We start from the raw sequence: 17,623 nt of genomic DNA, 5'->3' as shown, positions 1-17,623 counted from the left end.
ACAAAAATCCAGTATGTAGCCAGGAGCATGGGGCAAACAGTGCTAGGAGCGTGGCAAAGTGGCGACGCCCCCCCCCCGCGCGCGCATAGTCCCCCGTCCTCTCCCCCAAGGCTGGGAAGGGAGAGAGCAAGGAAGGGAGCGGCTTATATTGGGTATTGTCTCCCCCCCCCCACTTTTATAGTCAGGCCAATATGGTAATCAGGTAGTGGGTTTTTTATTAAAAACATTTTTTACAAAAGGTTGGAAGAACTGTGGCAGTTTGTGTCATCTTTGATGAAAAGCAAGAGGGGAGAAAGAAAGGCGACCACTTCTGCAGTCCCTTCTCTCCCACACTGGAAGCAAGATGGCATCTTCTGCAGTACTTGTGTGTGTGTGTGTGTGTGTGTGTGTGTGTGTGTGTGAATCTAAAAACAACGTATGATATTCTCTTTAGAACCATTGTTTTTTAATATAAGCACATTTCTACAAATGTAATAAACTAGAATGTATACAATTAATAGACTAAGAGGATTTTCTTTAATAAAATGTCAGTGCTATAAAAACATACTAGCTTTCCCACAGCATTCCTTAGGGTGCCTGGATAGACATCCTGAAGCCTGTAAGTTTGCTACCTGAATGGGCTGCCCAAGGCATTCATTTGCAAGGGTTCTACTTGCAGCTGACCACCCCAATTTTAAAGTGCTACCCACCCTGGAATGTGGTGTCTCTTTACATTCCATATGCAACAATATTTACACAGCAAGCAATCTCTCCCTATGATTTCCCTCCCAAGGAGTCCATAGTTAGGCCGGAATTCCTGATCCTTTGGGTCCAAATGCCCACCAGATATCCACCCCTTCCTGGGATTTTATGGGGCCCCTGATATATTTGAGAGAGCTGCATAGGCATTTGTTAGACCCAAGTGTTTTTAGTTCTCACATTACAAAGACCACAGTGCCTAAGGAAGCAAGTTAAGCCAAAAGACAAAGTGTATTTTGTTGGAGCTCAGCATCTATCAAGATTTTTCCAAGGTCTGATTTAGGGTTGTTTCACTTGAAGCTAATCCATTCAGATTAAGAATGGCATTTATAAATGAAAACAACCTGTCCTCCATCTTTCTATGACGTGAGCCATATGAATGAATGAATGAAATTTATTACAGTCCCAGACCAGATGCACATACTGTGCTAAGCGAACATAAAACACAATAGAATTAAGTTTGAATTAACAACCAAATATGACAATAAACAAGGATGCGGGTGGCGCTGTGGGTTAAACCACAGAGCCTAGGACTTGCTGATCAGAAGGTCCCGGTTCGAATCCCTGCGACTGGGTGAGCTCCCATTGCTCAGTCCCTGCTCCTGCCAACCTAGCAGTTTGAAAGCACGTCAAAGTGCAAGTAGATAAATAGGTACTGCTCCGGCGGGAAGGTAAACGGCGTTTCTGTGTGCTGCTCTGGTTCGCCAGAAGCGGCTTAGTCATGCTGGCCACATGACCCGGAAGCTGGATGCCAGCTCCCTCGACCAATAAAGTGAGATGAGCGCCACAACCCCAGAGTCGGCCACAACTGGACCTAATGGTCAGGGGTCCCTTTACCTTTATGACAATAAACAATACGAATATGACAGCCATTAGAAATGTGGTTTAGGTCTTAATCTAAAATATTATCTAGAGTTTGTATCTGAGGCCTTAGTCTTTGTAATAGCACAGCTTCTTCCCTGAGTTTTATGGCAGCTGCACAAAATTCGGCCACCCTTAGCGTGATCTCTAGGTCCCTATCCTCTATGAGGGATTTTAAGCATTGAGGTTCAGACCCACCTGGAATCTTCTGTATAACAGAAAGACCAAGTGAATATCCTCATAAAATCGACATCATAGCAAGACATGAGATACAGTTTCCACCTCTATCAGGCCACAGGGGCAGACTCGCTCCGCATATGATTTACCTACATATCTCCCCTGCAATAAGGCAGATGTTAGCATGTTGAATCTAGTGAGGGTGAACGACCGTCTATATTTAGATATTTGTAATTTTGACAGATAAATTTCTGGGCCAAAACCATTGTCTGATTGCTGAGTGCTTATTCATTTCACTCATATGACACTGAAATTCTACATCCCAGATTCATTGGCATTGTTGCTCTGGCTTTCTCGTAACCTGTGACTATCAGTGCCTCTGATGAAAACCCCAAGCCTTTTAGCTTTTCATAAAATGTAGTTTTCCATTTTGATTGATAGTGATTGATAGGGTTAAGGATGCCAGCCTGACAGGAAAGAAGAGTTTTATCCAGTAATGGATCTTCAGGATCCATATACGAGCACTAACAGGGATTTGACCGACCTCCAAGTGGACAGCTATATTAGACATGTAAGAAGGGATCTCTAGTAGGGAATGATAAAACTTGGTTTGAAAGGTTTCTAAGGGATCAAGGTTTTGAAAGCTGCCATAAGGAGCCATAAGTCAGTGCCATATGAAATTGATACTTGAAACTCTTTAGCCATGTATTTCTTTTGAAGTTCATTTCAGTTATGAGACCTTTCATTTATGAACAAACCACCCTGAAGCAATTGCCACATAAAACACCATAAATCAAAATATAAACTTACTGTAGCACTTCCACTTTTCTTGATATTCTTCACAGTTGTGTGTAGGTCGGTGTGTAAGCTGCCCGCTTCTGATTTGTGACAAGATGGCGTGTCTCTGGCCAATATTATACAGCTGCAGCTGTGTTTCTTTTCTACTTAACTAAGAGAGAACTCTAAGGCTAATAGTCCACATACAAAGTTCAGCTGGCTGGCAGCAGATCCCAGCTCCACAGAGTGGGAATGAAATCCTATAATAATTGTGGCATTGAATTAATAGGGTTGCTCTGTTGGGTGTATTACTGTTGGATTTTGTGAGAAAGAGTGATCATAGCATCATAGAGTTGGAAGAGACCACAAGGGCCATCGAGTCCAACCCCCTGCCAAGCAGGAAACACCATCAGAGCACTCCTGACATATGGTTGTCAAGCCTCTGATATCAAAGGAGAGGAGACAAACACTTCATGTCTTGCAGATGGTACTTCAAGTAATCACAACTGGCTCATGCTATAAAGTCTTCTCATCCCCAGTAGAGCTTGCAAATGTAGGAATTAAAAAACTGGCAATGGCAAAGCTTGGAGATTACTGTTGTTGTTTTCCATTTAATCATCCCTGGAGACCATATAGTTTGTGTATTTGCATGGGAGAATTCCCACAATTTGTTCTACTATTCAAAAAAAATTGAACCCTTTTCCCCCCGGAGGACAAAATATGGTTAGTTGTTTTACAAGCCTGTGTTCTGCGTGTTGATCATAAAAGTACTTGGCAGATAAAGTGGTATGTGTTGTTGGTAGTGGAGGGACCCTGCCCAATTGCACAAAACCTTTGAAAAGCAAACCAGTGAGGTGTTGCTGGCATGATATCCTCAACTTGATTCCATGCAATTCCTTGCTAGCATAATTGACATCGCATAAGGACTGCCTGCCTTTTTCGCACCTCCCACATTTGTGTCCTCAAGTTACATCCCAGCTTGCTGTTCATCTGGGGCCAACTTGGCATTTTGATATGATACCCAAGCCTTCTCCTATATTATACACAAGAGCTATGTTTCTGGCAGAACAAAACATAGAGAGCATTCTGGGTCACAAATAGAGCCCAAACAAATAATGTAGCTAGCTGTAGTTCAGGCTGTATATGTGGTGCCATACACCTGCTCTCATTGGCTTTTTGCTACTGAAAATCCTTTCCTGATTTTAACATGAATTACAAAAACCCTGGTAGCTCAGATCTGTATCTACACTTTGAGCACAAGCCAGAGAAAGGCAGAACACTTTAGATTGCTAAATTGCATGGATTGGAATTGCTGAAACACTCTTAGCAGTGTGATCCTTTTCAGCAGACCTTGCATCTTAAGTGAATTAGACTAGAATAATTACTTACAGTTTCTGGAGTTCAGAGGCTTTATTCATGGAGGAACTATTTTTGAGATGAGTGGGAGGGAGGGAGAAAATAACAGGCATCTTGTCTAAAGATGTTTTTTTAAGAAGCGGTTTAATGACCGCCTCTTTCAGCGGGTCTGGGAAGGCTCCCTCACAGAGGGAAGCATTCACCACCCCGCAGAGCCCATTGCCCAGCCCTTCCCGGCTCGCTTTTATCAGCCAGGATGGGCTAGGATCAAGGAGACAGGTGGTCGGTTTCACTTGTCCAAGCAGCCTGTCCACATCCTCGGAGGTAACAGATTGGAATTGATCCCATGTAACAAGACTAGACAGAACTCTAGCACTCTCCTGCCCTGGCCCTGCTCCCATGGTGGAGTCTACCTCCTTCTGAATCTGAGCGACTTTATCTGCAAAAAACTTTGCAAAAGCATTGCAGGAGATCTTGGGCTCCCTACCAGGCCCTGGTGGTGCAAGTGGTTCCAATAGATTGCGAACCACCTGAAAAAGTCTCCTGCTGCTGTTTTCTGCAGATGCAATAGAGGCGGCGAAGAAGGCCCTCTTTGCCGTCGCCATTGCCACTTGGTAGGCTCGACGTTGAGTTCTAGCCTGTGTCCAGTCTGATTCAGAGTGAGTTTTCCACCACCGGCGCTCTAGCCGTCTCAGTGATTGTTTCATCACCCTCAGCTCCGGGGAAAACCACGGGGCTGTCCGGGCTCCATGCAATCGGAGAGGGCGCTTCGGAGCCAGACAGTCAATAGCCCTGGTTAACTCCGCATTCCAGCGGGCCACCAGGGAATCAGGTCAAGGCCATCAACTTGGGATAAAACATCCCCTACCACTCTCTGGAAGCCAATTGGATCCATTAAGTAGCGGGGGCGGACCGTGCGAATCGGTCCCACCTCCCTGCAGAGGGGAAGGGTCGCGGAGAAGTCCAGTTGCACCAGGAAGTGATCTGACCATGGCACTTCTTTTGTTTCACTTTTAGTTAATGTCAGATCACCAACATCAGTAGAGGTAAACACCAAGTCTAAGGCATGTCCGCGGCTATGAGTTGGGCCAAATTTATTCAGGGACAGCCCCATGGAGGCCATGCTTTCCACACAAGTACTGGCTAGATTGCTAGGCAAACAGTGCCCTCGTGTGGTTTAAAGTAATGCATACATTAACGACAAACTCAAGAGAAGGAAATGCATTTGCTTTTCACCAACAATCCTATGTGGATATAGGATTGAATCCTAGGTAACTTGCAAGTGTGATGGAGTAAAGGGACTCTTTATCTGGCAGGGGAAATTTGTAATATTTGGCATTACAAATGCACGTCTGCCCTTGTGGAGCTGTGTGTTACTGTAATTTTATGTAAACACACTTTGTATGTCCATGAACTTCCTGCTCTTTTATGCTGTAATCCAAACTGATAGGCCCATGTTGTATGCACAGCCCTGCTGGCTGACTTGGAAACTGCAAGCACTTGCTGTGCCAGCCTGCAGCTAGAGCAGCAATCAGCCCAAATCAGATCTGATGCTGTCACAGGATGGTAGGGAGGCTGGCTCTGCATCTGCAGATCCCAGGCTAGCTCAGTCCATCCAGAGCACCCTAGTGGAACAGAAAAATCCTCCGGTGGCGAGCAACAGTGTGGGTGGAAGCCCAACCCACACACACCATTGCATTACAATGAGGATTTGGATTGCAGTGTTAGCATATGAGCTACCACTGATTAAAAAATATATTAACAGAAAGGCTTTTTAAAAGTGTAAATTCATTATTATGTCTTCCTTTAAGCCATTTTTCTTTTTTCTTTTTTTCTTTAGGCTGTACTGAGTCCTCTCATAGCAATTGCGCTGAAAATATCCCAGATTCATGAGAGGACAGGTCGTAAGGGTCCTAGCGTCATCACCTGAACCAAGGAAAGATCGCTAACCCCGGGCCAAAATTGAGAGGGGAAGGGAGAAAGAAGACTTGTCAAATCATATTCTTTTTTTTGCATTATATTATTCGAAGGGTTTGTGGGAGGTGGGAGGGAGCAAAATTCAGTCCTGGTCACTAAGACAGCAGTGCATTTGCTTCTGTGCTATGGCTTCAGCATATTATTGTACACATAAATAACCAAAGAGAAAAGTTCAATTTATATTAAGACTCAGTTATTGCAAAATGCCAGTGTGGCAGAAAAATCTCGTGCTCTGCATTTGCAAAGCAGGAGCAGGCTGCATACTCTGCAATCTAGCCTTTTGAGAATCCTCAGCTTTAATTCAAAAAGAAAGTACTCATGGTAAGTATGGAAATGTTCTGTCATGTTTTGAAAAGGCTCAGAAGCAAAAGGAGTTGTTTTCCAAACACAGTTTGGGAAGGGGCAGTTCACTATTTTGAACTAGAAACAAGGCTGTCGGTCACTGCAGCTGACTGGAAGACTCAGCTGCTGAGAGGTGACTTTCAGTGCCCAAGATGCACCACACAAAGCAGTGTGTCAATGAATGTGTGAAAGCAATGCCATATATGCAGGAGCTGCACATGGGGCTGTTCTAATCCTTACTGGCATGTGTAGCCCAACCCTCTGCATGTATCCTTAGGGCTGTGTAAGTATGCATAGTATTGCAGCTTTAAGCAGATACAGTGGTACCTCTGGTTATGTACTTAATTCATTCCGGAGGTCTGTTCTTAACCTGAAACTGTTCTTAACCTGAAGCACCACTTTAGCTAATGGGGCCTCCCGCTGCTGCTGCTGCCACACGGTTTCTGTTCTCATCCTGAAGCAAAGTTCTTAACCCGAGGTATTATTTCTGGGTTAGCGGAGTCTGTAACCTGAAGCGTATGTAACCTGAAGTGTATGTAACCTGAGGTACCACTGTACTTTATTTGCCTGATTTATCATGAATAACAAGCACTGTTTTATACACTATTTGAAACCTGGCATCTACTATACTCATGCACAGTTTGTGCAATTGAGACTTTTGAATTTAAAATGTGAAGGAAGAAAATAGACATCCATCCAACTCTGTGATGAATGAAAGTTCCCCTTTCCCACCCAGCCCCCTTCCCAACCTCCCTTCTTTCAAAGGATATACCAACTATGTTACGGTTACTAAACAATCCTGAAGGAGGCCTCCTTCTTTAGTATTTAGCCACTGCAGCTGTCTTGGCAGAGACCCTTGTCTGTCATTAGATTTTACACATTTTGAAAAGACTGCTGGCACGCTCCCTCCCCCCCACTTTTAAATAAATGAGCTATTATAAATTGGATTCAAAATATTTGGATACTGTCTCCCAAGATGAATTTGTGTTCCACTTCTTTGCGTTTGAGTAATTGGCAGAGTTTGACTTTACTACGCTGGAAGAGTCATGGGATCCCTTTAAAAAGCCATGCTGCACATTCAAAAGACTGTCTCTGCCTGGAGTGTTCAGTTATCACATGCTGATTTAACAGAGTTCTGGGACTAAATTGGCATTACAGTGGTACCTCTGGTTACAAACTTAATTCGTTCCGGAGGTCCATTCTTAACCTGAAACCATTCTTAACCTGAGATACCACTTTAGCTAATTGGGCCTCTCACCACCACCACACCGGTGGCACACAATTTTTGTTCTCATGCTGAGGCAAAGTTCTTAACCCGAGGTACTACTTCCGGGTTAGCCGAGTCTGTAACCCAAAGTGTTTGTTACCAAGGTACCACTGTACTCTCTGGTTATAGAAGTGCATAATAGCTGAACACTCAGAGACTTTTCCAACATACTGTTTTGAACTTGCGAAAACTAACTTTTTAAAGGGGTCATATGCCCTCAGATATTGGAAATATGGTGGGGTTAATCCTCTGAGATTAGGGGAAGAACAATTCTGGGCAGATAAGATACATTAGCAAAATGTTGAAGTCCTGGTACAACATCATCATGTTTCATGCTTATGTGATTCCCTTAAATGCCAGCACAAAATGAAATGAAGGAAGTGATGCATAGTTCTAAGCAGGGCTTTTTCAGGAAGAACTCTCCGGAACTTAGTTCAGGCACTTCTCTAATTCACTTAGCTGTCCGAAAGCGGACCACATGCTTTATCAGAGGGTCATAGCATGACATATCATGGAACAGATGCAGCAGAGGAAAGAATGTTTGGGTACACCAAATGGTTCTTGTGGCTACGGAAGAACATGAAGGCTCCAGCCATGGCACACGACACTGAAATGATAAGAACTATTTGTGCATGTGACTCCTTTGAATGCTTTTCTTTGCTTGTCATTTGTTGAGATGAGTTTGTGATATTTTAGTAGCCTAGTAATATTAATTGCAATTGCCAAATGTTCCTTTTTAGTGCAATCTGAGTGATCTTGTGCTTTCAGAAAGGGATTTGGTTTATTCTGATATTTGTCAAAACTTACTATGACATTGAATAAAGTGAAATGCCATGTTTTTGCCTTGCATGAAATTGCTGATAATAAGACACAGCTTGGCCTAATGCAGCACAGGGTTTTTTTAGCTGTGCCTAAGTAAATGAAGCACTGATTGTTTTCTCACTTCTAAAAGCACAGTGTTTTATTGCAGTATTATTAAACATCTTTTTTTGTAAATCTAAAAACGTGTTATGGTTCCTGTCTGTATAGTACTTGTACATCCATAGCTCATCATTCTGTAGCAAGTTGTTTATTTGCTGTGCTGTAACAATGGCCCTCTATATATCGACTCAGACACACACATCCATCTTCCAAGTGCCGCAGGAGCAGAGGGGATAGTGAGCCAGACAGGAACTTCAGAGCCATCACCGTGCCTAGCTTAGTTGCTTAGGAGGAACGTGAAGCACATGGAGACACATGCTTGGATCAGGGCCTGGCTAAAAGACAAGAAAGGTGGAGTAGAGCCTCCAGCTCCTATATAAGCTCCCAGTCTGAGCAGCTTCACTGCTAAAGCCATAGCTTCTACTGGACCCGCCAGGCCTGGGCAACGGACAACATGTCTGCTCAATATCACATTTCAGCTGCTTCCTAGTGTGAGAATGAATTTAAATGTTCATATGGTATAAGAGGTTTGGGGGATTTGCTCATGGATTTCTGGAGCATTGCATTTACTAAGTTGCTTTCACTCTTAATTTACAGTGCTGTCACAAGGATAACCTGACTGCTCACTGCTATAGGAACTTATGAAACGAATCTAGGAACATGGCAAACTGCCTTCTATTGAAGCAGATTGTTGTCGTTCTAGCCCAGCATTATTACACTGAGTCTGTGTAAACACTGCTAACTTAAAGCTCCATAGTAAGTGGCAAAGGGGCACTTTAAAAAAATAACCCTGTGCTTAAGAGCACACAGATGCAGAGCTCCTGCGCTGACTACTTGGGCCTCATGCATCCAAACCATTTTCTGTCCTACTGAGCCAGGGACCTTTTGTATTACATCCTGCAGGCTCATCCAACTTCCTTTTGCATCACGCCTTCCATGCACAGGTTTGCTCTTATAAGCGGAACTGCTGTTTGCTGCTTGTTCCAATTCAGCGGTAAAACGTAGGTTTTCCCGGGGAAAGTGGCAGGACCAAAATATACCAACACTCCAACACAGAGATTTAAAGGCCGGACTTGTGCCTAGAAAAGCGGCACAAAAGGAAGCCTGGACGAGCCCTAGGTTTGCATTTCCATGTACATCAGGTTTTTTTAAGGTTATTATTGCACAGTCTATCAGCTGCTAGCCATAGACCTATTTTTGTCAAGTTTTTACAGTCTTACAACCCTATTTATTAATTTGTACTCCTTGAACTAGGGACCTTGTGTAATGATGTTGGAACTCAAGGGAAAGCCTCCAAAGTAAGAATTCTACCTGCATTATTCTGCTTGGGAATTTTTTGAAACATTGACAAGCTATTGGTTCCCTGGACATTTTGCCTTGATGCATGTAGTTTTGGAAGAGGGTTGGAAGGGCTGGAACTCTTGCATAGTGGTAAGATGAAAGAAGATGCAGGAAGATACATTCCTATGAAATGTATGCCTATGAAAACATTCCACTAAAGGGCTCTGCAGAATTTCTTTATTCTGCTAAACTTCCTTTCCTCATGAAGTAGAATTATAAATAATCGTACCATATAAGGTTTCGACTTACTGAGCATGCTCAGAAGGAATGTGGTTGGTAACTGGAGGTGAAATCTAATCCTGCAATAAAATTCTAGCAGACCACAAGGAAGCTCCTTTGTCTAAAATGGTATCTAGTATGCATGCTTCCCACTGTAGTAACTTTAGAGCAATCACAGGGTTAAGTGCCTTATAAGGAAATGGTGTAAGAGGAACTGTGTACGTACTTTGGATAGTAAATTTAAACTTCCGTGCAGAAATAAATATTTTGGACTACTTTTTCAATCATTGTCTCGTGGTTTTTGGCTGTCCATGAGACAGAGCAAATTATTGTTTGCAACAATCAAACAAATGCCACTTTTCTTTGAAGAGTTTTCAAGTACAAAATTTATTGTAAGAAAAACACAAATGCAATGCAATATTAAACATTATGTAAACCAGTTACCTCAGTAACAGTACATCATGGTAAAATAACAAAAGCTAACTGTGGATTATTGATCATCCTCCAAAGTTAGCAATGATTGTTTTCTATTAAGTTGATGTCAAAACTCCACAGGAGATGCAAAAAAAAAATGTGATTTAAAATACTGCATATGGACCTAGGGTGCATGAATGCAGTGCAAGTGTCCATGGCCTTCATTCTCCAACTGGCCATTTAAATCCATGTGCTGTCAACTCTGTTTAGGGAGCCCCTCTGCCGCCTCGCCCATTTCTGAGAGGCAGTTGCACTGGATAAACAGGTGTAGGGAAATTGCATAATTGGAAACTGCTGGTTGACTTCTTCATACAAATGCCCTTTCCCCAAAGCAGCAGCAGAGGTTATTTCTTTCTTTCTCTCTCTCTCTCTCTCTCTCTCTCTCTCTCTCTCTCTCTGTGTGTGTGTGTCTGTGTGTGTGTGTGTGAGTGCATGCCTCATTCAACAGTGCTTTGCCTGGGGGTTTCTTTTGTCATTCCTTTGAGAAGGTCCCTCCCTCTGACGGGCACTTCCTCCTGCTACTGTTGTTGATCTTTACAGGATAGGAAATGACAGCAAGGCCTGACCCTAGCATAGGCAGAATAAAGCTACAACAATGTAAACAAACATACCCAGTTATTGCAGCTAGCCAGCAATACTGGACTGGACTCAGCAACATTCTTCAAAACTTTAGCAACTTTACTCAGGCTTTCTGTCAGTTACTGCAGTTACTGTCTTCACTCCATTGCATAGAACAGTGCTTGCCTCTCTTCACTTCGACTACACTTTGAATCCTGTGCATTAACCCCAGCCACTCTCCCAAAATAGCAGGCACAGCTTATCTCCGCCTCACGTCCTCTGGCAGGCTGTTCCCTCAGCAGCTGGCCTGTGACACGGATGTGCAGCAAGGCTCTTCACGCGTGGTCAAGTTATGTTCTGCAGCCTGCCACACGGAGACTTCATACGAAGGCGGCCGCTGTTCCTGAGGGCTGGCTTCCTCCAGGAATTCCAGGCTGCTCTCTGTGTAAAGAGGTGGAGGTATGTTGTACATGTCCTTGACTTGCTCCTGGGGGCAGATGGGCAGTGCAAAAGTCTGCTTTTCGGGATCAGTGCTATCTTCGTATGATGGTGGGTAGAAGTCAGGCCTGCACAAAAAACAGCCGAGACAAAAAACCACACACTGCTTAAAATGGTTCTGTCTTGAAATCCTGACAGTCTCTATTCACTGTTTATAAAAAGAATAGTCTGCAACCACCTGCGGCCCATATCTGCTCACCACATTCTCTGTTCTACTCAAAATCTAGACAGGTAGGACACCCCTTACCACCATTTTCAAGAACCTCAGTCAGGCACCAAAAGGATCTAAAGTAAGTGAAGAGGAGTGGGGGCTGAGGAGGAAGGAATTGGGTGGGAAGTTTTGTGTTGTAGGCCTTCAGAGCTCTGATATGTTAGCAGTTTTGGGGGGACCACCTCCCAAACCCCTAGATTCAATAAAGGGTTAGAATCTGAGCAAACTGATAAATTCCTGAATATACCCAACTCCCTTCCTCCTGAGGCCAGCCTGGAAATGGCTCTCTGGGGCTGGATTGTTGAAGAAACAACAGTGATGATGGCCTTTCAAGGGAAGATCCTTGAATCTTTGAAACCGGGATTGCCAGGGTTACAGGCAGCACAGGAAAAAGTGCGTTTTGCAGGCAGCTTTTGAAATCCAGGGTGACAGGTCTAATGATTTCTGGAAAGAAGAAGCAGACAGTGGGGAGAACTCCATGCATGTTGGCTGGGAGAAGCTGTACTGAGAGACCAAAGAGCCAGGCTGGCCTCTGGTCTGGACTCAAGCTTGAAATGTAATGTTCTGCACCCCCTCCGTTGACGACTTTAGGCTGTAAATATGTGCCTTAATTTTAAGAAGGAAACAAAAACCCTGGTTAAGTGGCAATACACGTGGAATCTCGTGAACTGCAAAGATTGGGGTGTCCAGTAATAATATATTCTTATGACAGTGTGATAAAGCTTGACCAAGGAATGGTGATCCTTACATTTGCTCAGTTGATTTATTTTGCAGTGCAGGGTGCAAGCTCTTTTGAAGTGTTCAATCTTCATGGTTATCTAGACCATGGCATGTGCCACATCCTTTTTATAGAGCTTCTGCTTTGCCTATTGTTTATGGTCCCGTTACCACAACAGAACAGGAAGTGACATTTGTATCCATGACCCACTAACAAACTCTGCCAGGCTGGAGGCCAACTTAATTAAGTGCATCGGTCTTCACTCTCGGAATGGCAGAGATTCTTACCCAGAAATCTCAAAAGCAGCTTGAGCAGATAAAAGTGAGCAATTTTAGCCTTTGTTGAACACCACTAAAACAAAGAGCTCAGCTCCATGCAGTGCAGCATGTTCCTGATCTAGAGAGACTAAGCAAGCATATGCTACCCTTTTCCCAAGGAGCACAATGTGGGTCTTTTTAATGCTCATAACAATCTCTAGGTAGCTAGACCACCCAGCCACAGCCATCCAGTGATTTTGGTCTGTGCAGAGAACAGGATTTGGTCTTCCTACATACCAGCACTCCTCACAACACAGGACTTTGCATAACAGAGCACTATATGTGGTGGCAAATATTCCAGACACTATAGCCCATGGAGTTACTTCATATTGCCATATATATACACTTATATAGGAAGCTATAGGAAGGAAAGACTTGTAGACATACAATTAATAAAATACTGTACTAGCAGACTCAGGGTTCAAAGTAATGAAAAGGAAATGAATTTGGTGCATATGGCAGTAATAGCAGAGACAGAAGGAAAGCTGCAGAACATACTTAAGAATTCAGTTTTGCAGCCTAAAAATAAATGACAATAAAATAAAGATTTTTAAATGGCAAGTAGAAAACTACTTGTTGCAGTGTGTGTATGTGTGTGTTTTGAGTAAATGCAAAAGAATTAAGTAACCAGGAATCCAGACAACAGAGGAAGGTAGATACAAGCTAAAAACTAAAAGCAGAACATACATGGCAAAATTGATATTTTTAAAGAAGAAATGCCTGATGGCAGGAGGTGTAAGCTTACCTCTCAAACACAATTTTTATATAAAAACATATGAAACATATATATGACATGTGAAAAATAGAAGAATGGAAACTAGTCTGGAAACATTTGAAATGTGACATTGGAAAAGCATGTGTAAGGTGGGTTAGATAGAAAGGGAAGCCAAAGAAGAAATATTGGTGGGCCGGGACAAGAACCAGTGCAAATGATGAAGACACAATCATGTAGGATGGGTTACATAATAAGAAACAGTGAACTACTCAATGATATAATTGAACATAACACGAAAAGAAGAAGGTCAAGGACCAGATAAGTTTAACAGAGCAAACTGAAGAGGAGTATACCATAGGCAGTGCTGTAAAGTATTTTATGAGAAGTGGAAAGGAATCAAAGGCCAATCGTTGGAATGCAATACATGGAACATACCTGTCTATGGTACTAATCTGTGTCTCTTGAAGTCTGGGACTTCCATGCATAAGGGTGTGGAATAAGCCCTTGTGCTTACTAGCTTCATGATAAGTGCTCCAGAAAATCCCAGAGATGAGAAAAAAGAAACCCAAGGGTAATAGGAAGTAGGCAATAGGCAAACTATTGCACTTGCAGGCAGAGGCACTTGTAGAGAAGCAATAGGCTCCTAGGCAGATGAAGGCAAAGCCCAGCAAGAGCACAAGCAAGCGGAGAAATGAGAAGATCTTGGACATCTTTGCAGATTGCCTCAGTCTCAAGTGTTGGGTAGGTCTGCTCCAGCGCTCCGTCAGAGTTTTATAGGCTCAGGGACCCAACTGGCCTTTGGACAAGGAAAAGAAGCAGGTAGTATTATGATACTCATTAACCATTTGCAGCTGCCGTAATATCTCAAGAGATTAATTTATAATCAAAACACTGCTCAGGAACTGACAATAAATGCTTCCTGTACTCTTCTGCTGCCAGCATAAACTCACAAACCTTTCCTGCCTAGGATGCTAATGGCCAGTGACTGGAACAGAAATGGAAGACTCCTTGGGCCAAACCAAACAATTTGTTAGTGTCCTATCTGTGCCTTAAGTGCAGGAAACTTTTAACACATATTACCAGCAAAGGGTGCGTATAATCCTGCTAGTATTCATTCCACAGTTGTAATTTGCTAGCAGTTTGGTCACATTTTAGCTATAGGAAGACACTGAGCTCCTCTAAGCAACTCTACTTATGGAGCATTCATCCTGATCTTTATATGCAGAGCTTACACAGAGGTCATACTATACCCGGTCTTTATTGAGCATTTGTTTTGATTTGTTTTCAGGGAGGCTATACAACAATGAGCAGCTCTCTTCATTTGCTCATTCATTCATCCCATATTTTTCAATGCATTTTTCAATGCATCACTTTCCAAACTGTCCCAAAGTCCATTTCACTTCTAAAGTGGATTTGTTGCACAAGGGCAACCGAACATGGCCATAGCCAGGCTTGATGTTGAAGGGGAGGGGTAGAACCGAGCTGTTAGCTAAATATTTTTATTTATTTATTTATTTGATTTTAGGGAGCAGCTGTCCCCTGCCCCCCTCCCCGGCTATGCCCATGCAACTGAGCACTTAAATCCCCTTTGATTACACAAACCAAAATTCACAGTACAGTACTTGCTTGAAACACTCCTGCAAAATAGTGGCAGTCTGGAGGCACCCACAGCTGAATTCAAAGCCTGCAGCCTCTTGATGATTTCCCAGTAGAGCTAAGGCAGTTGATAAAAATGTTGGAAGTGGGATCTTGTTCCTGTGGCCATCATTGCACACGCTACCTGGAAAGCACACAGGAAGGAATGCACAAAGGCATCAAGGCCACTGAGTGAAAAGATACCACCCAACCACCAGTCACACCATAAAACTCATTATAAATCAACCTCGTTCCAGTTCTACTTGTGCCAACTTCACTGTTGTCATTTGTGATGCAGGGTCCGCCCCTATGAACTTGACAAGGAGAATGGAATGTACCAGTTGCCCAACAACAGCTGTAAATATATTCAGGAGAGCTGAACCTTCAGTGACGCGAGTGGATGAAAGTCCTCAAATCTGTAGAGTCAGAATTGAAGCCATGGTTCCTTTGCAGCATGAACGTCAATAACAACAAAACATGACACAGCAACTAAACAGTAATAACCTAATTTGTTAAATAGCTGCAGCTATCATATTGTTATGAGTTTGCAGGTGCCAGACTCCCCTAAATTCCTGGGTCAAGTAAGTGCTAGAATTTAATCAAGCCTCCTGAACCCCTGGATCCAGCAAATGTTAAAATATAAGCCCAGCCAGTTTCCTGATGAGGTAATTGAATCTCCCTGAGACCTCTGGGTATAGGACGGTATATTATTATTATTATTATTAATAATAATAATAATAATAGCCTGGGAGATGAGCCATTTGGAAAGCAAAGGAAACTCAGGAGAGGAGCTCTGGGCCAGACGGCAAATGGGTGGGGCAGTATTAAAGCCCATATGCTGCCTGCAAAACATGGAGCTCAGGTTGAGGGTGGGTTGCAAGAGAAATGGAGCACTAGAAATGACCCTAGGAAGGAGGAGGTGTGGAACCCTCTGGAAAACCCTTGCACAGTGCAGGATTTTGAAGAGCTACTCAGTTTTGCTAGCATTCTCACACACTGCCTCAGCCCCTGCCTTGACCCAAGACTCTCCCATTACCCTTGAGGCCCAGGAGCAGAGATGGTAGTGGAAAACCCAGACCCAGCTGCCAGTAGGCTTCACCCTCAGGGGTCTACTCAAGAGAAAAGCCAGAGAGGAACCAGGCATACATTGTAACCTGACAAAGGAGGGCCAAGTTGTTGAGACATAAATCCCTCAGCCTCTTCTGTAAGGAGTGGGAGATATTGTAATAGCTTTTTCTGTGTTGGTCAGCATTACTTGGCTCTGGTTTCTAGTCTATTTCCTGCTGTTGGCTTCTCCCTCAGCTTGGCTTTGGTGCCCCTCCAGCATCAATATGCTTCCGCTGTGGGTCCTGCTTCCATGCCAGCTAGATATTGCTCCTGCTCAAGTTCCTGCTTGCTTGGTCACCAGGTTTGAGGAATAGATCAGAATAGACCAGACCCAGCCTGGTTGCTGGGATCCCACTGCAGTGTCACTCCTCCCTTGGCACTGTAAAATAAGCTCAGCTAGGGAGGAAAGTCTTGAGGGGAGGATTCTGTAAAGAATCAATGGATGGGGAAGGGCTAAGTAACCCTCTCTGAAAACGGCCATGCAGAAGCAGCTCACCAGGTGGGCAGAGCTACCATGAAAGGTTTCCAGGAGGTGTGTCACTGTTGCTTTCAGGAAGTGGGGGGTGGGTGGCAGGCAGGTCAGTGTGTTGCAAATGCACTCGCAGAGCCAATCTGGGACTCCTGCCGTGTGTTTGCACTGCACTGACTTCCTTGCTGCTTTGCTTCTCTTGCTCTGGTAAACAACAGTGACCCACCGGCCAGGAAGTTGATGTATCAACCTCCACTCCATCCGGTGAGTCCCTGCTGCATCCCTGCACTGCAATTAACTGGCAATTGTATATAGTTCTGACCTTAAGTTGCTTTGGTGTTCAACCCCCACCAGTCAGTTGGGCCTTTAATCTTCATTTTTGTAGTAATGACATTCTGCATTGCTGGAAAAAATAAGCGCTAGACTGAAAATGAAGCTTCATGGTATATCTTTGCTGTTTAGGTCAGCCTGGCCATCTCCTTCTAACATGATAGCTAAACAATAATGAAAGGTTGTTAGGGTGCTGATTGAAAAGAATCCAACTGTCTTATTTTGTATGAAATAAAAAAGAAATTACCTTGAGATTTGTACTGGGAACTTCTTTTATCAGAAGAGCACATTTTTTTTTCTAGCTTGCTGATAAGAGTGAACTCACTGAGCTTGTGACTCATTCTTATATGTAACTTGTAAATGGTCATAAAATAATGTCCCTGATTACTTTGAGAAAGTCCACACTGAAGTTTATTTAGTGGAGTAAATCGTAGTAAAACTTGTTGCACACACACACACACACACACACACACACACTATATTCTATACCATCTTCTCAGCATTGTAAGAAGGTCAACCACACAGGCAGCACCCATATTCAGCTTCTTTGGGAATTAAGCCACTGGAGACTTTGGTGTTTTGTGATAATGTGGTTTATATACTTGTAGTATAGGC

General features: G+C 43.4%; 2 protein-coding genes across 2 annotated transcripts in view; one reads left to right on the top strand and one right to left on the bottom strand.

The window, feature by feature from the left end:
- Window positions 1–8,499, top strand: part of PGM5 (phosphoglucomutase 5) — a 99,614-nt gene extending 91,115 nt beyond the window's left edge. Inside the window, exon 11 of the mRNA XM_053408844.1 lies at window positions 5,750–8,499. Coding sequence (XP_053264819.1) covers window positions 5,750–5,839 — 90 coding nt within the window. The 3' untranslated portion in view covers window positions 5,840–8,499. The remainder of the gene's footprint in view (window positions 1–5,749) is intronic.
- A 2,316-nt stretch (window positions 8,500–10,815) lies between these two features.
- On the bottom strand, window positions 10,816–15,272 carry TMEM252 (transmembrane protein 252). The gene is made up of 2 exons (XM_053408859.1): window positions 13,903–15,272; window positions 10,816–11,574 (listed from the first exon to the last, which is right to left on the bottom strand). Exons 1-2 carry the CDS (start codon window positions 14,175–14,177, stop codon window positions 11,304–11,306), a joined length of 546 nt encoding a protein of 181 aa, XP_053264834.1. The 5' UTR covers window positions 14,178–15,272; the 3' UTR covers window positions 10,816–11,303.
- Between the last annotated feature and the right edge of the window lie 2,351 nt (window positions 15,273–17,623).

Source organism: Podarcis raffonei, chromosome 11 (genome assembly GCF_027172205.1).
Source record: "Podarcis raffonei isolate rPodRaf1 chromosome 11, rPodRaf1.pri, whole genome shotgun sequence".
NCBI classification, from domain to species: domain Eukaryota; kingdom Metazoa; phylum Chordata; class Lepidosauria; order Squamata; family Lacertidae; genus Podarcis; species Podarcis raffonei.
Note: the sequence above shows the minus strand (reverse complement) of the source record. Positions and strands in the feature narration are given on the sequence as shown.

Coding starts and splice junctions, on each gene's coding strand:
- TMEM252 (XM_053408859.1), bottom strand. CDS start 14,177: ATGTCCAAGATCTTCTCATTTCTCCGCTTGCTTGTGCTCTTGCTGGGC. Junction 11,575..13,902: donor CAGATTAGTACCATAGACAG/GTATGTTCCATG, acceptor TTTTTTGTGCAG/GCCTGACTTCTACCCACCAT.